Source organism: Bos indicus x Bos taurus, chromosome 7 (assembly GCF_003369695.1).
Source record: "Bos indicus x Bos taurus breed Angus x Brahman F1 hybrid chromosome 7, Bos_hybrid_MaternalHap_v2.0, whole genome shotgun sequence".
Classification (NCBI taxonomy): Eukaryota; Metazoa; Chordata; class Mammalia; order Artiodactyla; family Bovidae; genus Bos; species Bos indicus x Bos taurus.
In genome coordinates, this window is record NC_040082.1 from 100085477 (window position 1) to 100107234 (window position 21758).

A 21758-nucleotide genomic window follows, 5' to 3' on the forward strand; every position below is an offset into this window, starting at 1 on the left:
GGTTTCCTGATGGAAGATTATGCATTTTCTGCTCACTAATTCTGGATGTTATTCATCAAGTGCTGCCTTCAGCTGGTCTAATTGGGAGCAGTACTTGTTGGAATTAATCTTTTGATTTTTGAGAAGGACCTCACAATAGAGGACTCCCTTCCAATCCCACCATATACACAGCATCACCTTCTTTGATGGTTGGTGGTGGGTTAATTTTGCTTGGCCCATGAGCTCTTCCATTCCACATTATTGTGCAGTACTCTTTCCATTGCCCATCACATATTGTTTCAAAAGTAGAATGTTTTCATTAAATTTAAGTAGAGTCACATGTGGAAATGTGGTCAAAAAGGATTTTATTTCTTTCTTTCTTTCTTTTTTTTTCTTTTTTTTTTTTTTGCTTAACTTATGTGATAAGGGCTTCCGTTGTTGCACAGTTGATAAAGAATCTGCTTCTATGTGGGAGAACTGGGTTTGATCCCTGGGTTGAGAAGACCCACTGGAGTTGGGAAAGGCCACTCACTCTAGTATTCTGGCCTGGAGAATTCCATGGACTGTATAGCCCATGGGGTCACAAATAGTTGGACACAGCTGAACAACTTTGACTTATGTGACAAGCAACCTAGATGCCCATCAGCAGATGAATGGATAAGAAAGCTGTGGTACATATACACAATGGAGTATTACTCAGCCATTAAAAAGAATACATTTGAATCAGTTCTAATGAGGTGGATGAAACTGGAGTCTATTATACAGAGTGAAGTAAGCCAGAAGGAAAAACACCAATACAGTATACTAATGCATATATATGGAATTTAGAAAGATGGTAACAATAACCCTGTGAACGAGACAGAAAAAGAGACAGTGATGTATAGAACAGTCTTATGGACTCTGTGGGAGAGGGAGAGGGTGGGAAGATTTGGGAGAATGGCATTGAAACATGTAAAATATCATGTATGAAACGAGATGCCAGTCCAGGTTCGATGCACGATACTGGATGCTTGGGGCTAGTGCACTGGGACAACCCAGAGGGATGGTATGGGGAAGGAGGAGGGTTCAGGATGGGGAACACATGTATACCTGTGGTAGATTCATTTTGACATTTGGCAAAACTAATACAATTATGCAAAGTTTAAAAATTAAATAAAAATTTTTAAAAAAGTTAAAAACAGAAAAAAAAACCATCAAAGTGATTAACAAAACCAAGCTAATGATTGTAAACACTTGATTTGGATATTTTGAGTTTATTAACTCTCTCCTTCTTGGTGTAATGTTGGCTATTCTCAGTGAACATCTTGATTTTATTGTTATCATGTTTAACTGGTATTCTTGTCCAAGGTGCATTGTACACCGAGAAATCTCCAGCATGAAACTTTGTAAACCTCTTTTGACACGCTTGATCAGTCACATCATCTTTTCCATACATTTCACAAATTTTTTTTGTCATTTTTTTTTTTACCTTTTGTCATTGTGTTTTTACCATTCTTGAAATAATAAAGAATAGAATTCTGAGAATGTTGTGTTTCTCTTCCATTTTCAATATTAAAATAGCTATACAAAAATTCACCAATTTTTATGTTTTTTAATGCATGCCAGTATGGTATCTGTCACGATATAATCAAACACAATTGTTTCAAATGACGTTAAAGACAAGTGAGTGCTACTATATCCATCTTACAGGAGAAAAACAATGAGCAAATCTTTTGGCCCACCCAATACATGAACTCTTTAAAAATATACTGTGAATAGGACAAAATTTTTTAATAACAGGTGAAATGGGGTATGCCCTCAAGGAGAATTTATCTGTATATACCATCTTAACATCAATTTCTTGCCAGCAAAATAGAAATTAAAGTAGTTCAGTTATGTAAATTATGCCTGTTAAAGTGAAAATTATTCTTAGTATTTTCTTTTTCCCAATAGTCACTTCCACCACATGGAACCAAGGAACAATACAAAATTTTCAAAACTTCTTCTTCTGGGACTTTCAGAGGAAATAGAACTGCAATCCCTCATATCTGGACTTTTCCTCTCCATGTACCTGATCACTGTGTTTGGAAACCTGCTCATTATCCTGGCTGTCAGCTCAGGCTCCCACCTCCACACCCCCATGTACTTCTTCCTCTCCAACCTGTCATTTGTAGACATCTGCTTCATCTCCACCACCATCCCAAAGATGCTATGGAACATCCAGATGCAGAGCCAAGTCATAACCTATGAAGGCTGCATCACCCAGATGTGTTTTTACATTCTCTTTGGAGCATTAGATGACTTTCTCCTGGCTGTGATGGCCTATGATCGCTACGTGGCCATCTGCCACCCTTTGCACTACACAGTCATCATGAACCTATGGCTCTGTGGATGTCTGGTTCTGGTGTCCTGGGTAATAAGTGCAACGTACTCATTGTTACACAGCTTAATGGTGTTGCATTTGTCCTTCTGCTCAGACTTGGAAATACACCACTTTTTCTGTGAAACCAAACAGCTTGTCCAACTTGCCTGTTATGACACTTTCCTCAATAACACAACGCTGTGTTTTGGAGCTGTGATTATGGGTGGTGGTCCCCTGACTGGTATTCTTTACTCTTACTCAAAGATAGTGTCCTCTATCTGTGGAATCTCATCAGCCCATGGAAAGTATAAAGCATTTTCAACCTGTGTGTCTCATCTCTCCATTGTCTCCTTATTTTATTTTTCTGGCTTAGGAGTGTACCTTAGCTCTGCTGCTACCCACAGCTCCCACTCAAGTGCAACAGGCTCGGTGATGTACACTGTGGTCACACCCATGCTGAACCCCTTTATCTACAGTTTGAGAAATAAAGACATAAAGAGGGCTCTGAAAAGATTATTTGGGATGGAAACTTTTATAAAAGGGCCATTTTCTCTTCGGCTGAAGAAATGTCCATGATACCCTGGCTGAAAGCCTCAGAGCCAAGTATTTTGACTCTTTGATTGTTTTGTGATTATAGCAATTGTTTCTTCAATTGACTGCTTGGCATTTACTTTTCTTTGATTTCAACTTCTCTATACTTCTGTTCTCTGTCATGTATAGTTTTTATTTTGTCACTTTTTGAGTCGCCAAAATTGACTTGAAAATGTGAAATATATGTAAATTTCCAATTTCTTAAGAATAAATTCTTGTTAGATAAAATACTTTACACTGAGTCATTTTTTTTCACTTTACTAAAAGTATAATCATGAATTGTGCTACTTATATGGAAAAAAGAATAAAAATCGTGACAACAAAAACAATTACATAATTCCATAGAAGAGACAAATATGAAACCAGTTTATCACTTTTTAGTTCAGTATAGCTTGGAACATCACTACAATAATTACTCTATCTGAAAATGTATTCATAGACATTAGCAGAGAGTGTGTTTCATAACTGGTCATCTGATTTTACTCCCTCACAGTGTACTGTTCTCCATTTAGCTCAGTGTCCATGTTGCCTACAGGACATACTGGCAAAATGGAGCATCAGATGTATGTCTCCAATTGTCTATCTGAAGCAAATTTCAATAAAGACTTTGACATTATAAGGTCTTGATTCAAAGAGGATTCTAAGCATGATGTAGCAAAACTTTATGTCAGATTATTACCATGCCAAATAGTTTTTCATGGTGTTCATTCATGAAGGGGTTTATTGTTGGGGTGAAGTAGTGTTTGGTTTAACTATATCTTTCTGTTTCTGCTTGAAATTTTCCATTACTGATTACAAATATGATTCCTTCCTCTGCTCTAAATGAAGTATTTCCCACATTCCAAGTTCTGTCATTTCCACAAAAAGAGTAGTCAATGAATAATATGAAAGTGAAAGTCACTCAGTTGTGTCCAACTCTTTGTGACTGCATAGTCCATGGAATTCTCCAGGCCAGAATACTGGAGTGGGTAGCCTTTCCCTTCTCCAGCAGATCTTCCCAAGCCAGGAATCACCCAGGATCTCCTGCATTACAGGCGGATTCTTTACCAACTTAGCTATCAGGGAAGTCCTAATAATATAAATATTATATGTATGTGTATATATATATATATATATATATATATATATATATATATATGTGTGTGTGTGTGTGTGTGTGTGTGTGTATAATCTCCAAAGTGTGGCTCACTAGACAGCTTAAACTCCTATACAGTCCTGTGGTTCAGTAACAAGTTTTGTACAAACAGGTATATCCTTTTAAATTTTCTTGCTTACCTAAAAGGAAACCTCAGTGGAATCCCTTTTTAACACAACTGTATGAAATAAACTTGAATAACAGGGAAATCATGAATGCTATTCAAATATCACAACAATTGCCTAGGAAAAAAGCAGCATGTTATTATAACTTACCTCAGTTTTGTTCACATTGCTTATTGCAGCAGTTAGCTCTTGCTACATAGAAAGTCATCCTAAAAGCAAATGGTCTAATATAATGGATTTATGATCAAATGGATTTCTATGATGGGGATTTTATCTGAGTTCTGATTTGTCTCCTCGTGGGTCTATTGTCAGCTGTCAGGCTCTATGTTGTGTTATAAAAGCTCATCCATGATGTTGTGTGCAGTTGTAATGCTTCTCTGTTTTGAACCACTTTATGTGAAAAGCAGAGACATTATTTTGCCAACAAAGGTCCGTCTAGTCAAGGCTATGGTTTTTCCAGTGGTCATGTATGCATGTGCGAGTTGGACTGTGAAGAAAGCTGAGTGCTGAAGAATTGATGCTTTTGAACTGTGGTGTTGGAGAAGATTCTTGAGAGTCCCTTGGACTGCAAGGAGATCCAACCAGTCCATTCTGAAGAAGCCCTGGGATTTCTTTGGAGGGAGTGATGCTAAAGCTGAAACTCCAGTACTTTGGCCACCTCATGCGAAGAGTTGATTCATTGGAAAAGACTCTGATGCTGGGAGGGATTGGGGGCAGGAGGAGAAGGGGACGGCAGAGGATGAGATGGCTGGATGGTATCACTGACTTGATGGACGTGAGTCTGAGTGATGGACAGTTGGTGATGGACAGGGAGGCCTAGCGTGCTGCAATTCATGGGGTCGCAAGGAGTTGGACATGACTGAGCAACTGAACTGAACTGAACTGATGTAAAATTCTTCCTTTTATATATGCAGGTTAGTTTAACAAGAAAAAAGATGGGTTTCTCAAATGTTAACTATTTTATCTAAATTTCACCATTACTATATCCATAAGTGATGTTTTGTTTCTTCCTAGTTAGAGGAGCTAGTGGTAGTTTAGTCAGTAAGTTGTGTTTTGTGACCCCATGGGCTATAGCCCATCAGGCTCCTCAGTCCATGGGATTTCTCAAGCAAGGATACTGCAGTGGGTTGTCATTTCCTCCTCCAAGGGGTCTTCCTGACCCACGGATCAAACCCAGGTCCCCTGCACACTCTTCACTGGCTGAGCCAATGGAGCTGACTACCACTAGAGCACGTAGAGGAGCAATCTCTCACCAGTTTTAGGTTTAACTCAACTACATGTGCTTAACATACTATGCTAAACAATGTACCAATGAAATGTTTAATTCTCAACTAATTTATTAAAGTGTAATTACATAGAATAAACTGCACATGTTTAAAATATGCAATTTTCTGGATTTCAAAACAATAAAAACATCATTCAATTTGTGTATGATTTCAGAAGGTGCACAAGATGTTTTAATTCATTTTTAATGTTATTGTTGATCATACAATTTGCTCTTAGCCTAAGTTTTGCTTATTTCAGAATAAATTTTGAGATGATTAATTCTAACTCACTTGAACATTGTGAAAAATGAATTAAATATATAGAAATACTTTGCTGAGTCCACAATTTTCAAGTTTAGAAGTACATGTATGTTATTTGTATACACCTTTCTCTCAAACAGTCACACTCATCCATACATATACATGGACACAGTCTCATTTGTAATCCCATCCATTGTTTTAGAAGAAAACTTGAGAGAAAGTTGGAAGGATAGTCATGAAAGAATAAATGCTTGAATTAACATAAATTGAATATAAAAAGTTTAACAGGAAGATGTAAAATAGAGTGTATGATCTTAATTTTGATAATGACTTACTTTTTAAATTTAAATTTATTTATTTTAATTGGAGGCTAATTACTTTACAATATTGTATTGGTTTTGCTATACATCAACATGAATCCACCATTGGTGTACATGTGTTTCTCATCCTGAACCCCCCCTTCCTCCTCCCTCCCTGTACCATCCCTCTTAAATTCTCCAAGACCTTAAAGTCAAAACCATATTTACATTTGTTGTTATTGTTTAGTCCCTAAATTGTGTCTGACTCTTGTGACACTGTGGACTATAGCCCTGTAGGCTCCTCTGTCCATGGGATTTTCCAGGCAAGAATACTGGAGACAGTTGCCATTTCCTTCTCCAATATTTATATTGGGCAATGTGAAATTCCCTGTACCAGCTAATGGGGCAAAATTTCTCCAAACTGACTCTAATTTTCTTATACTTAAAATAGGAATTCAACACAGAATGCCTTTTAAGGGAAGCTCACTGACTATTGAAAAGCTTAAACTCAGCTCAGAGGGACAATATCTGATTGAACAAATATCTGTATTGAAATTCTAGAAAGTCAGGAAACTGAAATGGATCTCTTTGGCTAAAATTGAAATGTTGGCAGGTCTTTGATCCTCATGGACACTCCAGAGGACAAGTATTCCCTTTCTTATTTTATTTACATTGGTCACCAGCATTCCTGGGCTCATGGTCCTTCCTCTATCTTCAAACACAGATGCATAGCATTTTAAACTGCCTATCTAACTTCACTTCTTCTTCTTTCCCACTTTTAAAGGGTTACTGTGATTACATTAGTCCAACTTGGATAATCTGTGCTAATCTTCTTATATCAAGATTAATTAACAATCTCATTGCATCTGCTATTGTAATTTTTCTTGCAGTGCAAGCTAGGATATTTAAAAGTTCTTGGGAATATGATGAGGACATAGTTTTTGAGGATTTTATTCTGCCTGTGTTTTGTCACTTTGACTCTTTACAACCTGGTGAACTGTAATCCAACAGGTTCTTCTTTCCATGGAACTGTCCAGGAAATAATGTTGGAATAGCTTGCCATTTCCTGCTCTAGGGGAACAACCCAACCCAGGGACTGAAATTGCCTTTCTTGCTTCTGCATTGGGAGGCAGATCCTTTACCACTAGCACCACCTGGGAAGCTCCTTTATTCTGCCTACTGCAAAGTATTTTTCAGACAGAAATTATTTGATGTTACTCATTTATTTTACATAAATAAAAAATCAAATAAATTTACCACTATAAAGTAAGTGAAACTATTTTTTTTCAAAATTACATACACGAAATATTTTTGGTAAAGACCTAAGACTACCAACACAGGAGTCAAATTTAGGACCACTGTCTTGCTGTTCAAATTGTGGTCCACAGACCAGGATCTGCGGCATCAATAACATTTAGCATCTTGATAGAAATGCAGAGATCCTGGGCTACATGAATCAGACTTGTTGAATCATGATTTGAATTTGAACTACAACCTTAACAATTTGTGGAAATAGTGAATTAGAGACATGCTGGTCTAGAATAAATTTTCTCACTTTCTCACTGTTGACATTTGGGGCAGTATAATCATCTGTGTTGGATGCTGTCCTGCACAGGTTTTCAGTGGTAGCCCTACAGATAAGCCAAATATCACCAGTTGTAAAATGGTCTTTGGTTGACAATCACTGTCTCAGAGTTTGAGAGAACTGGAAGAATCCTGAGAGAGTCCAGTCAAAATGCATTGTCTTACTTGTTTAAAACTTTGATTAGAACATTAAACCTGTCTGAATCTCTTTTGTACAATGGAGAATGAAGTGCATAAGAGGACAACATCAGAGAATGATCTTCTATAAAATTAAAGCAGACTGTAATTTCCAAGGAAGGTAATGGTATATAAAAATATCTAAATATGTCTCATAATAACAAACATTTTGTAATGAGAGGCTAAACGATGGCTCTAACTTCTGAAACCAAGTATGAAATTTCTTATAGCTTTGGGAAAAGATTCAGGAATGCAAGCATTGTAGTGCCCAAAGTTTTATATGAAAGAAAAATGTTATTCCACTTGTGAAAAGGGGAATAACAATTTTCTAGAGCTATCAAGAGCTGTCTAGTCAATGATTGGTAGATTTGAGGGACCTAATCAAGAGAGAATTCACAGTCTTAAACTTTGAGGAAACTTTAATTCAGGCTGGGACAATGTGCTGAGAGGTTTAGACCTCCAGATGCAGGAGAGTTCATGAAGAAGGAGGAATAAAATCTAAACTCATCTTCCTTGTAACGTGGTCTCCTAGGAGCAGAGAGTCAGGTGGAAATAGTTCCTTCTGTCCAGACCTGTGTTCCACAGGGAAATCATGACATAAATGTGGGTTACAGCAGAAAAGATACCTAATAAGAATACAAAGTGAGCTATAAAACTCCTCTGCTGCAATTCCCTCAGCCTGAGAAATCTTGGACTTCATAGGATGTGTTTCCTTTGGAGACCTAAGTCTGTCTGGTCTTCAAGTCCTTCCTGCTGTTTTGTGAGACAGAGCTTCAGTCTCCAATATCAACCCTCCAGGAGGCATTCGAACTTCCACACAGAGACCTTTCTCTCAGTTCCCATCCAGGTGAGTCTGAGAGCCCAGTAGCTATTGCAGGAGAGGATTGGTGCTGGTGCTAAGTCGCTGCAGTCATGTCTGACTCTTTGTGACCCCATGGACTGTAGCCCACCAGGCTTTTCTACCCATGGATTCTCCAGGCAAGAATACTGGAGTGGGTTGCCATCTCCTACTCCAGGTGACCTTCCCAATCCAGGTATCGAATGCATGTTTTTTGTGTCTCCTGAGATGTTTTACCACTGCACCACCGGGGAAGCCAATGGGAGAGGACTGGAGAAAAAGAAATCCTTGAACCTCTATCAAAGGTCACCTGTGAGCCAATCCAGTCTAGTTCAGATATCAAAGGTTATTGGCCAGAGAAGCAAATATTGGCCTCAGTAAGGCAGGCTCAGTGTTGACAATTCAATATAAAAACATGTCGATTAAGAAGAGGGAATGGGAGGCATAAAATGACCCAAGTAAAAGTGGAATATAAGTGTTATGATATTACTAAATAACAAGAGTAGAAAAATAACGTTATTAGTGGTTGAGTGACATACAGTGAAATGAAGGCATTTCATTTTATTTTAAGATGGACATTTTGACAGTTCCATATTAATTAGAAAGATCCTAACCAGGGGATTTATGCAAATATATCCCTACAACAGCATTTTTTGTAACTTATGTATCCTAGTATCTCTTCTCTCTCTTTCTGGATACTCACATAAAAAACATGTGAACATGGGCAAACTAAAGAGATTTACTTTGCCATTATTTTGTTATCTGTGAGGTTGTATATATATTTCCATTTGTTAACCATTTGCTTTCTCCACGAAAAGTTGTCTGTGAGAACCCTTAGCTTTTGTATAGTATTTCTGGATTATAAGCATAAAAAATAATTTGAGGTTTTACTTTTTCACAAAATTATTGTCTGTAGTTCAGTTATTTTATGTATCTATAGATATATTTATGGGGATATTTGAGATTCTAAACTATGTATGGTTAAATTATCAACCATATGGTGTTCTTCCCATTGCTTATAATTTTTTAAAAAAATTTTTTCTGACTGAAATAACTGACCTATCACTTTATATTCTTCATGTGCAAAATCTTGTTTTAAACAAGAATAATAATAAATGTTCTCATGCATACTGTGAATAAATAAATTTGTACACATATCTCTAACTTTATCTATTTTTCTGTATTGTTCCATTCAGCGTTTGTGATTAAATGTATTTCTAAAAGTTATATTACCTTCGGGCATCATGTAGAGAACATTCTTCTTTATCTTTGGAATAAAAAAGGTCACCTTAATCTTCCATAGGGATTTCCTGGTGGCTCAGGACGTAAAGAATCTGCTCACAATGCAGGAGATCCAAGCTCAATCCCTGAGTTGGGAAGATCCCCTGGAGGAGGAAATGGCAACCCACTCCAGTATTCTTGCCTGGGAAATACCATGGGCAGAGGAGCCTGGCAGGCTACAGTCCATGGGGTTGCACAGAGTCAGACAAGACTGATCAACTAACACTTCACTTCAATCTTCTGTAAATGTATTTGAATCCATATATCTTTATATGAGAATAAATTATAACTAGACTATTCCTCTCTCCTCACATTTTAAAATCTGTTCTGCTATAATCTTTTATTTCCAAGTCTTTGACAATTTAATATTGAACTGTGGCCCATATTAATGTCATTAAATTATTCCCATTTTATATCTTCATATAAATGAACTGTAGACTTTCATTCAGTTTTGTTATATTCAATTATTTTGAAATCTTCATACTTAATTTCATTCTCATTCACATTTTCACATAGGTTCTTGGTTTCTTTTAAAATTTCTCTTTCTGTGTTATGTATGCATATCTATTCATGCACTTTTCTACAAATGCATAAATGCTCTTTATATTTCAGTACAGTCTTTTTTCTACCTGTTTCTCATTTTCCTTATTTATCAATATGCACCAGGGGCTTTCTTCCTGTGCAGTACTAGTTTATTATTTTCAATAGCTATTTAATAATTCATGGTAGGGGATGTGCTATTTACACTATGAATGATCTTCCATAATCTTTCCCTTTAAAGTGCTATTGTATCATTGCTACAAAAATATTTGAGATGGTTAAGTTCTAACTATTGTTCTGACTGGGAGAAGCTATGTTTCCAGAGAACACTGAGAAATGCTCGTACAAATGTCTGTCTGTCACACTGAGGAGGGATGGCTGGAGGCCAGGGATGCTCTAGACATCCTATAAGTCACAGGACAGACCCCGCCACAGAGAACACCTGCTTGAGAATGTCAATAATGCTGAGACTGAGAAACTTTGAGTTAAAGAACTTCTATACTTGTAATATCTATACCATTCTTCAGAATGTTTTCCCAACATTGTAACACTATAAATTTCTGTCAGCAGGAATAGATAGTACCTGTTTGCTCCTTGTTTCAAGGTACCACTGCAAACAGCGTGATGGCTCTTTAAGTGTTTTCCAAGGCTGTGGGGTGTGGAAAAGTTTGTTGTTTTCTAAACTAGTACTGAGTTTGATCATAGTCACATATTTGATCACCATTCTAGTTTGGCTGTTATTATCATATGGCGATATATTATATGTATATTGCTTGTGTGTGTGCTTAGTCACTGTTGTGTCTGACTCTTGCAACCCCCTGGACTATAGCCCACCAGGCTCCTCTGTCCATGGAATTCTCCAGGCAAAAATCCTGGAGTTGGTTGCCATTTCCTACTCCAGGGGATGTGAAATATTTTTATGGCCAAATATTTATGTTCATGTATACATATACATTATATGTTTATTACTCTACCATTATCAGCCTTTCAAATAAATTTTTAAAAGCTAGGGTTTTTCAGTTGGCATTTGGAGGATGTTCTGGCCGTACAAATACTTCACCTTTTATTTAGTTAAATATGGTTATCTTTTTACTTGTCAGTTTCTTGCCTTAATTAAAATTCCTTGCTCCACCTATAGATTGTAATATGTAGTTTTCTAGATGTTCACCCAAAATTATTACTCTTACAGTGAATAGATAATCCCTGTGATTTTTTTGGTAATATGAATGAGGGAGGGGGAAAACTTCATTTTCTTCCAGGTACATATCCACTTTTACCAACTTTTATTCAATAATCTAGCCTTGCCAAATAAACTGAAATATAACCTTATCATATATTCAGTATACATCTATACTGAGACCTAATTCCTGATTCAGTCAACAAATAATAACTGAGCATCTACTATATGCCACTGTTTCTAGGAACATTGTCTATTATATTCACTTATGCCTATAGCTTTGCCAATTTAATTACTAATCCATGTGACATCATTAAGTCATTACAATTTTTGCCACCTTTCTTTTATAAATTTTTGCCACCTTTAGTTTTTTTTTTATTGAAGTATATTTGATTTACAAAATTATATTCGTTTTAGATGTGTGACATGATGACAGCATTATTATAGATTATACACCATATAAAGTTTTTATAAAATGCTGGCTATATTCCCTATGCTGTACAAAGTATCCTTGCAATTTATTTATTTTATACATAGTAGTTTGTGCTTCTCAATTCCATGCTTCTATCTTGACACTTCCCTGTTCCTTTTCCTCAATGGTGACAGACAAAGCAAATGTTAATGCTTATATGTAGAATCTAAAAAAAGAAAAAAAAAAAGAATATACCCAACAGACTCACAGATGTAGAGAATGAACTACTTTTTCAGTTAGTTTTTGATGCTCCATTAAATTTTGTTTAATATAGTTTCTCTGAAACTAATCTATTTAACCTGGCTTCATTCTATCTGCCCTTCTTTTTATTTCATAATTTCACATTTACTTAAATGTTTTCTGTGTAAGTACAGATATAGTCACACATCTTTCTGAAAATAAGAAATGAAAAAGTAAGTGAAGTCTCTAATGATTAAGATCTTACATTATAGTGGCAACATTAGGCGTGCTAAATTGCTTTAGTCATGTTTGACTCTGATCCTGTGGATGGTAGCCCACCAGGGTCCTCTGTCAATGGGATTCTCCAGGCAAGAATACTGGAGTTGGTTGTCATTTCCTCCTCCAGAGGATCTTTTTGACCCAGGGATGGAACTGGCATCTCTTATGTCTCCTGCATTGGCAGGCAGGTTCTTTACCACTAGCATCACTTTATTTTTAGATGGCAACATCATAGTACAGTGAAATAAACATATGTGTGACATAGTGTTCTTGGGCTTAAATCATTTGAAGAAAGTTACCACAATAAAAGAATGGATATTCAGGATGTGCTCAAGATTTACAGAGCAGGGTCTGGAAAAGTCTTTGCATTTTGGACAAAGACAGGAACCAGGATTAAAGTGTACCCATGTATTTATAAAAGGAAAATAAGACAAAATATTAAAACCAAAAATAACAGACAAGCAATTGCCTATAGTCTATAAATTAATTAAATGCAAAACAAAAAAAGGGCTTTATTATTCTTTGTAAATCACATCAAATTTCATAACAATGATTAAAAACCTGGCCTCTGGACTCAAACTCTTTGGGTTAAAATACCAACTGTCTAGCTTTGAGACCCTGGGAAAGTCATTTCACTGCTCTGTGCTTCAGTTTCGTATCATCAAAAATTCAGATAATAATGAAACTGCTTTGTAAGTTGTGAAGATTAAGTGAAAACAATCCATTTAATGCATTGGTTCATGTTAAATATTCAGTTAAGTGTTAGCCACTTGCTGTTGTTAGCCATAAGTCGTGTCCAACTCTTTTTCCACCCCATGGACTGTAGCCTGCCAAGCCTCTCTGTCCAGGGGATTTCCCAGACAAGAATATTGGAGTAGGTTATCATTTCTTCCTCCGGAAGATATTCCTGACCCAGATATTGAACCCAAGTCTCCTGCATTGGCAGGCAGGTTCTTTACCACTGAGCCTTCAGGGAAGACCTAAATGTTAGACATTAATATCTTTTATAACATCATGCTCAATAGATATTTATTAAATAAATGAACAGTGAGATATTAAATTCATGTTTCAGGTTTATCTGTATTAGATTAATGGTATTTGAAATATTTAATATGAAAAATACTTATTAAAAATGTTAATTAAAAACATGCTTACAAAAACAAACAAAAAAAAGCAGTGCCCTATAAGAAAACTGAGACAGGGCTTGCTTCATTCCCTATCAGACTGTTCTCAGAGAGACAGTAGTCTTGAAGCAGGATCTTATTTCCCTGTCCTTGTATTGAATTTAGCTATTAGTCCACCAAGAAGTGAAAGTGAAAGTCACTCAGTCATGACCGACTCTATGGAATTCTCCAGGCCAGAATACTGGAGTAGGTAGTGTTTCCCTTCTCCAGGGTACCTTCCCAACCCAGAAATTGAACCCAGGTCTCACTCAATGCAGGCAGATTCTTCACCAGCTGAGCCACAAGGGACACTCAAGAATACTGGAGTGGGTAGGCTATCCCTTTTCCAGCAGATCTTTCTGACCCAGGGATCGAATGGGAGTCTCCTGCATTGCAGGTGGATTCTTTACCAACTGAGCTATTAAGGAAGCCTTAGACCACCAAGGCTAGAAGCAAAGTTCCCTGATTCTCACCCCGTTTGAAAGCAAAAATGTTTCAAGGAGGCAAAGACTGCAAAACAGGTACAAAGTTTATTATTAAGAGACACAGCACAAAAAATGGAAGGATACCCAGAGAAGCAGTTTATTTATTTAAATCAGCACAGAAATACACCCCCAGAGAGGAGTGCTGGTGTCCTGAATAAGGAGCACAGTAAAAAGGTGATTTAAATCATATACAAAGGACAGTCCTTCTGGGTCTTTGCTTACACTTGGCCAGTCAACTTTTTTTCTTTTATCACACCTGATTGGTCCTAGGACCCTCACCAAGATGCATACAGAACTTTTTGCTAAGATGGGTCCCATCACAGACCTGTGGGTGCATGTCCACACTTATTTTTGGATGGCACCCCCTCCCTTCTCGACTCCCAAGGAGCCTCCCTGCACACGTGCAGACACGGAAGTCTTCCTTGACCTTAGGAGTGGGCTCTTTATCTCTTTACTTCAGCAGAAATCAGCTTCTGCCTCTAGCTTTGTCCTTGGAGTATCTGGGTGAGAGCAAAACTTCAATTTTACTCCATTTGACCAACACCAGCTATCCAGTCCAGGCGCAAGGCTCATCTATCTCCTACTTCAAGACCACAAAAATGAAAAAGTCTCAGGACAAATCTTATACTGCTTAATGCAAGACATACTAAACTCTTATTGTGTCTGTATATGCCCTTTTGTGAACTGTTGATTTATTCCTTTTGCTTATTTTTTCTTGGATATTCAATCTGTATGGTGTTTCACATCATACACATATCACTGTCTGTGTTGTTGGAATACAGGTACTTTTTCCTCTTGACATCAAGGAAATCTTACAGGGGCTGGAATTTTGCCAAACCGAAGAAGTTATTCTTCATCACATTGTCTTAGAGAACATTTGAGCTTAGTAGATCATTTTCCCACAATATCCATTTCATTTCTTTTAGTCTCTCTTGTACTTAAATACATACACACATACTTTATGGCACCGCTAGTGCAGAGGCACTACTGCTCTTCATTGTGGCACCGCTACTCTTCATTGCGGTGCACTGGCTCCTCATCTTGGTGGCTTCTCCTGTTGCTGAGCACGGGTTCTAGGCGCACAGGTTTCAGCAGTTGTGATGAATGGACTTAGTTGCCAAGTGGCATATGGGATCTTCTGGGAGCAGTGCTCAAACCTGTGTCCCTCAGGTTGGCAGACAGATTCGTAACCACTGGACCATCAGGGAAGCGCTCTCTCTTACTTTTTAATTTATTTTTAAAAATACATGGCAGAAAAACTCATACCTAAAAGGAACCCCTGGTTTATTGGTCCATGGAAAGCTTAGGAAGTGGAATTTCTGGGTACCATTTATACATTATTTAAGAGAAAGATAATCTGATTTGACCAGCCTCAATTGTAATGACACAGGCAGGTAGTTCTGGGTGAGAAGTGCATGGTAGTAACACAGCCCAGGAGGATTTGGTATGTGTCTGTGCCCTGTGGCTTGAGAGCAGTTCCTAAAGCAGAGGCACCTGGGCTTATATATTAAGGTGACGTAACACGGAGGTCAGAAATTCAGTCAACAGATAGTATTAAGAAATTTGTTTGAATTCACAGGAAGCCTTGGCAACAAATTAATCAAATGCAAGAAAGAACATACAAAAAGGGATTCTCTGTGGACTGAAATGTAATATGTATCAGGGAAGCCACCTTGTTCCTCAGCATCCCTGACACCATCTCTAATCACTCCCCATCTTGCTTATCCCTCTGCCCCAGTGGCTTCCTTGTTTGCATTTGAACATGTGGAACAAATATCTTCCTCAGGTCCATGGCAGTGGCCATTCCCTCTGCCAGGCACATGCTCCTCCTGAGGTCATACTACACCATTCTCTTTCCTTCTTGAGGTACCTGCTGAATTATCACCTGTTTGCCAGCCTTATTTGAACACTCAGCACAAGATAATATCTCCTACCAAGATTTTTTTTTAATACATGGATTTGTTTCCTTCATAGCATTTGTCACCACCTGATATACTTATTTGCATATCATTTTCACTGTCATTGGATGGTGGGGTATTTATTTTTAAGCACCCTATGCTTATTGCCTATGTGTTCTCGGAATGTGGTTGGCACTTGAAATATGTTCCTCAAATACATGCAAGAATTTCTTCCTACAATTGCAGCATGTATGATATTTTTGAGAATATGCTGAGAATGGGGCAAAATTTCCTATGCAGAGATGAAATGAGTGGGGCATAATCTCAAGAAGAACTTATCTATAGCCAATTAAAATCAATATTGACTGCAAAATAAAAATTGTTCAGGTTAAGTAATATGGGTAATGCCCACTGGTGTGAAAATTATTCATGTTCTGTTTTGACACCTTTCTTAATAACTCAGTGATGTATTTTGCATCAGTGCTGCTGGCTGGTGATCCCCTTGTTAAATTAGTATCCTCCATATATGCAATCTCTTCACCTCAGTGAAAGAATAAAGCATTTTCCACCTGTGCATCTCAGCTCTCAGGTGTCTCTTTATTTTATTGTAGGCGCTTAGGAATATATCTTAGTTCTGTGGCTACCCACAGCTCAAACTTAAGTGCAAAAGCCTCAGTGATGTACATAGGTGTCAAACTCATGACGGGCCCATTTCTCTAGAGTTTGAGGAATAAAAACATAAATGAAGTTCAGAAGAGTTCCTGTATGATGACAAGAATAAAATGGACAGATATCCTGGGTGTGATAAAATACTCTCAACTGCACAGTTCAAAGCCTTGGAACTAAAAATTGTGGTACTTTGATCATTGTAGAATCAGCTTCGTTCTGTCCATTTACTTCCTGGGATTTTTATTTTTTTAATTAAAATTCTTTATGCAGTGTCTGTAACTCATTTTATTAAACTTTCTCCTCAGTCTAATATAAAGCCAGTTTTTTTTATTTGTATATTTTTAAATTTACAAACTTTGCCTATCTTTGCATAGAAATATATGGAAATTTTCAGTTCTTTATAGGGTGAGAGATCAATTTCTCAATGATAATTTCTGTTCTGACATTTTTCTTAATAACATGGTGATGCATTTTTTATCCCAAGTAATTTTTTCTTGTTTTCCCAAAACAGTAGTTGTCGTTATATTACTCATTTTAAGAAATACAGTTAAAAACCAAAATAATTTGTAGAATTTTTTACTAGAGGAAAATCTGAGACCATAATTTTTTTCACCTTTGTGTAAATCATTCCTTTGTATGTCATATTTTAACTGTTTGTTCTGATAAAGTGAAAGTGTTAGTCTCTCAGTTGTGTCCAACTTTTGTGACCCCATGAACTATATAGCCTGCCAGGCTCCTCTGTCCATGGAAATTTCCAGGCAAGAAAACTAGAGTCGGCAGCCATTTGTAGACTTAAATAATAGTGTGTGTATATGTGGGCATTGAGTTTTACTCTCCTCAAAAGGATCCTATTCTCTTATTCAGCTCCATGTCCACAGTGCCTGCTTGAGTGACTGTTGAAATGGTCACCAAATACACATCAGCAGGCGGAGTCTACACTGAAACAAATTTGATTAAATAAAATTTATTTATTTAATGTTACTTATTATACTTAATATGGCTTTTGAGTTAGGGAAAACATGAATACAAAGAAAATTTTTAAATTTTCTTTGTATTACTAAGTGGAATACTTATTATGCTATACACTCACACATTGAAGTATGGAAGATCGATGTCCCTGTGGAAGGATGTGTTTCACTGAGGTGATGGTTTGTTATGCTTAAGTTGTTTTTTATTGAATTTTCTTCCTGATTTCATCTTGAAATATTTCAATGATGCCTGTAGATGCTACTCTTTCCATTGCTCTAAACAAAATTAAAATTTTTATGATCATTAAATGTTCAGTGATTAACAATATAAATGTCATTCATTATTACATATAATAGATATATAATATATACTATATAATATACACTACATATTGTAAAATACATATTATATAGTATATATACCATATACAATATATACTGAATACTGTATTATATATTATAATATATAATATATATAATATATAATACATAGTAGTGTTTATATTTGTGTGTGTGTGTGGTGTGTGTGCACACTCAGTTGTTTATGACTCTGCAATTCCATGGACTACAGCCTCCAGGTTCCTATGTCCATGGAATTTTCCAGGCAAGAATACTGGAGTTAGTTGCCATTTCCTTCTCCAGACGACCTCCCAACCCAGGGATTAAACCCAAATCTCCTGCATTCCAGATGGATTCTTTACCACTGAGCCACAAGGAAAGCAGAGGCCCTGTGAGTCCCACCCATATCACCTTGATCCTTTACATTTCTGAGGTTTTAAGTACAACTGCCAATAGTTACCTCCTAAATCTCTTTACCTGGGGGCTTTACCTGACCAACAAAATCTCTCTGCCTACTTGCATGGCTATCTGACAGTGACAGTGGTATAATAATTGCACCCTCAGGAGAGGAATTCTACATTTTCATTTATTTTCTTGGGCTCCAAAATCACTGTGGATGGTGATTGCAACCGTGAAATTAAAAGATACTTCCTCCTTGGGAAAAAAGCTATGAAAAACCTAGACAGTGTATTAAAAAGCAGAGACATCACTTTGCTGACAAAGGTTCCTATAGTCAAAGCTATGGTTTTCCAGTAGTCATGTACAGATGTGAGAACTGAATCACAAAAAAGGCTGAACACTCAAGAATTGATGCTTTAGAACTGTGGAGCTGGAGAAGACCCCTGAGAGTCCCTTGGACTGCAAGATCAAACCAGTCAATCTTAAATGAAATCAACCCTGAATATTCATTGGAAGGACTGATGCTGAAGCTGAAACTCCAACATTTTGCCACCTTATGCGAAGAGCCAACTCATTAGAAAAGACCCTAATTCTGGGAAAGACTGAATGCAGGAGGAGAAGGGGATGACAGAGGATGAGATGGTTGGATGGCATCACTGACTCAAGGGGCATGAGTTTGAGCAAACTCTGGGAGATAGTGAAGGACAGGGAAGCCTGGAGAGCTACAGTCCATGGGGTCACAGAGTCAGACATAAGTTAGCAACTGAACAACAACAACAATATGAACTAGATTCTCCTGACATCTAACCTGGTCTCCTTGGAACAGAGTATCATAAGAATAATTTCTTGTCTAACTAGACCAGTGCCCACAGGGAAGTGTTGTGCTCAGAGGTGGGAGTAACAATGGAAACAGTGCCTAATGAGCAGACACAGGGAGCAGTAAGTATCTCCTCTGCTGCAGTCCCTCAGTCTATACAACCTAGACCTGCACAGGACATGGGTTGTTGGTTTTGAAGTCCTACATCTGAATAAGGACCAATGCTTCTCTCTTTCCTTCTGACCTGCTTGGGAACAGAGCTCCAGTCCATCATTCACCATCCAGGGAGGAATTTGAATTTCCACACAGGAACTTTCTTCTCATAGTCCCCATCTAGGTGAGTGTGAGAGTTCTATAGGTACTTCAAGAAAGGTTCAGAGAGAATGGAAGTAGAAAACTTTTACCTGAGGTCACCTGAGTGCCTAATCATCTTATAACAGAGCAGAGATATTAGTCATGCTGTTTTGCTCGGTTGACTAATTATAATTTTCTTATTTAATGTTCAAATGAGAAGTGTCTGATAGACTCAGCAACACAAGAGTCTTTGCTGACAATTAAGCGATGGGAATGGAAGTCTGATTCGGAGACATGAATGAAGGAGGAATTGGGACCTCAAACTGGTTTAGGTAAAGTAGAGCAGGTTAGAAGTTCATAGTTACAGAGAAAAAGAAACCTAGGTTTGGAGGCATGAGCAGTGAAACATACACCTTTTTTCAGCATTCTAAGATGGGATATATTTGGCATCTTCCATTTTTTCCCCACATCTATTGAATTAGGTATTGCCTTGGAACAGAGTTCTTGAGACATACATTTCACAGTATCTTCTCTCACATTGAGTGTTCACATGAAAAAGCTGTATTTGATATGCAAGATGATATACTACTGAGCTTTAGTTTGCAACTCTTCGTTACCAAGTGGTGGGAAGGCAATGGAGACATTTGTGAGGTAGAAGAAAATAATCAGCCAAACTCATCACAAGTTATGATCATTCACTTAGTGACATGAAACAAGTATGTTAAGTTTTGTATACACATTGAGTAAATTTGTCTACCAACTTAGACGAATGGATACCTCTTCCCTCACTTTTTGTGTAAAGATATTAACAGTTAGAATGGGTCTGTAGTCTCACTAATTACAAACAGCTGATAGACGGTAGTTCTGAGATTCAAACAGGGGTTTTCTGACTCAAAAACTTTTCATTTAAAATCATTTAGAACCTCTATACCACTTAAGTTTAAAATCCTCATCTATTGTTGAACATTGTATATTTTCTGTTGTAAATTGTGGGCTAATTCCTTTTGCTCCTTTTTCTAGTAGAGTTCAGTTAGTAAAATGCATTATCATTACAAAGATAATGATTCATGTTTCCTTTGATAAATTCCTTTAGGGTACCTTATTAAGTATTCTGGGCATCAAGGGAGTATAACTGGGATTGGGATGCTGCTGAAACCAAGGAGTCTCTCTTTTTCACTGTCTCCCAGAGACTGCCTGAGCTTATTAGATCTTGTTTTATAAATAAAGGGGTTCAGCATGGGGGTTACCATAGTGTAGATCACTGAGGCCATCAGACTTATCCAAGAAGATGAAATACCTGCAGAACTGAGATACACATACTCCAAGGACAGTGCCCTAGAGCAAGGCAACCACCAAGAGTTGGGATATATAGGCAGTGTTTATTTTCCTCCACATGTTCTATTCTTTCTTCTCTCTCAGTGTTTTTTTTTTTTTTTTAACTTCTTGTCCAGGGATCAAACCTGGGTCTCCCACACTACAGGCAGATTCTTTACCATCTGAGCTACCAGGGCAGCCCACATAAATTTTATTTTCAGAGAAGGCAAAAAAAGAGCTCATATTAAACAGAATGCCACTTCCTCAAGAGGCTTGCCAACTTTAATTTAGGTACTATTTCTACATTCTTTATGGTAAAGATAATTTGCTATTAGTAGATAGCACAATGTCTTAATTATTGTGATTGGAAGTAGGAAAAGCCAAGAAGTAACAAACCCAGCAAACCATAATATGCTGTATTTGTGTGTGTTTGCAATGAGCTTTTCTCTGGGCAGTGATACCTGAGTTTATGTACTCCAAAATGGACAAATCCTGCAATGTTAACAGCAGAAGGGCATAAGGAGTGGATCCACTTCTACTCAGAGGAATGAATCAAAACAAACAAAAAAATGTGAGAGGAACAACATGTGAATTAAGGTCTCACCTGTAGCAGGGAGGTCGCATTGTTCCTCAGCAGCCTCTGACACCATCTCTCATAACTCTCCCTCTTGCTTATTCCCCTAGACACTTTGCCTTCCTTTTAAGTCTAGAATTTGAAGCAAGTGACATACTTAGGACCTTCTCACTGACTCTTTCTCCAACAGGGCACACTATTTCACCAGGTAACTTTGTGTCTCTGCTTTGTCTTTCTTCAGGCTTCTGTTCAAATTTCTCCTAGTTTGCAGATCTGGTTAAACTTGCATTCAAATGTAACACCTTCATTCACTC

The 21758-nt window shown here is 37.3% G+C and overlaps 1 protein-coding gene across 1 annotated transcript; it reads left to right on the top strand.

The window, feature by feature from the left end:
- Positions 1-1924: 1924 nt before the first annotated feature.
- LOC113896397 (olfactory receptor 7A17-like) lies at positions 1925-2896 on the top strand. The gene has a single exon (XM_027548594.1). The coding sequence runs from the start codon at positions 1925-1927 to the stop codon at positions 2894-2896; it is 972 nt and encodes a 323-aa protein (XP_027404395.1).
- The last annotated feature ends 18862 nt before the right edge of the window (positions 2897-21758 follow it).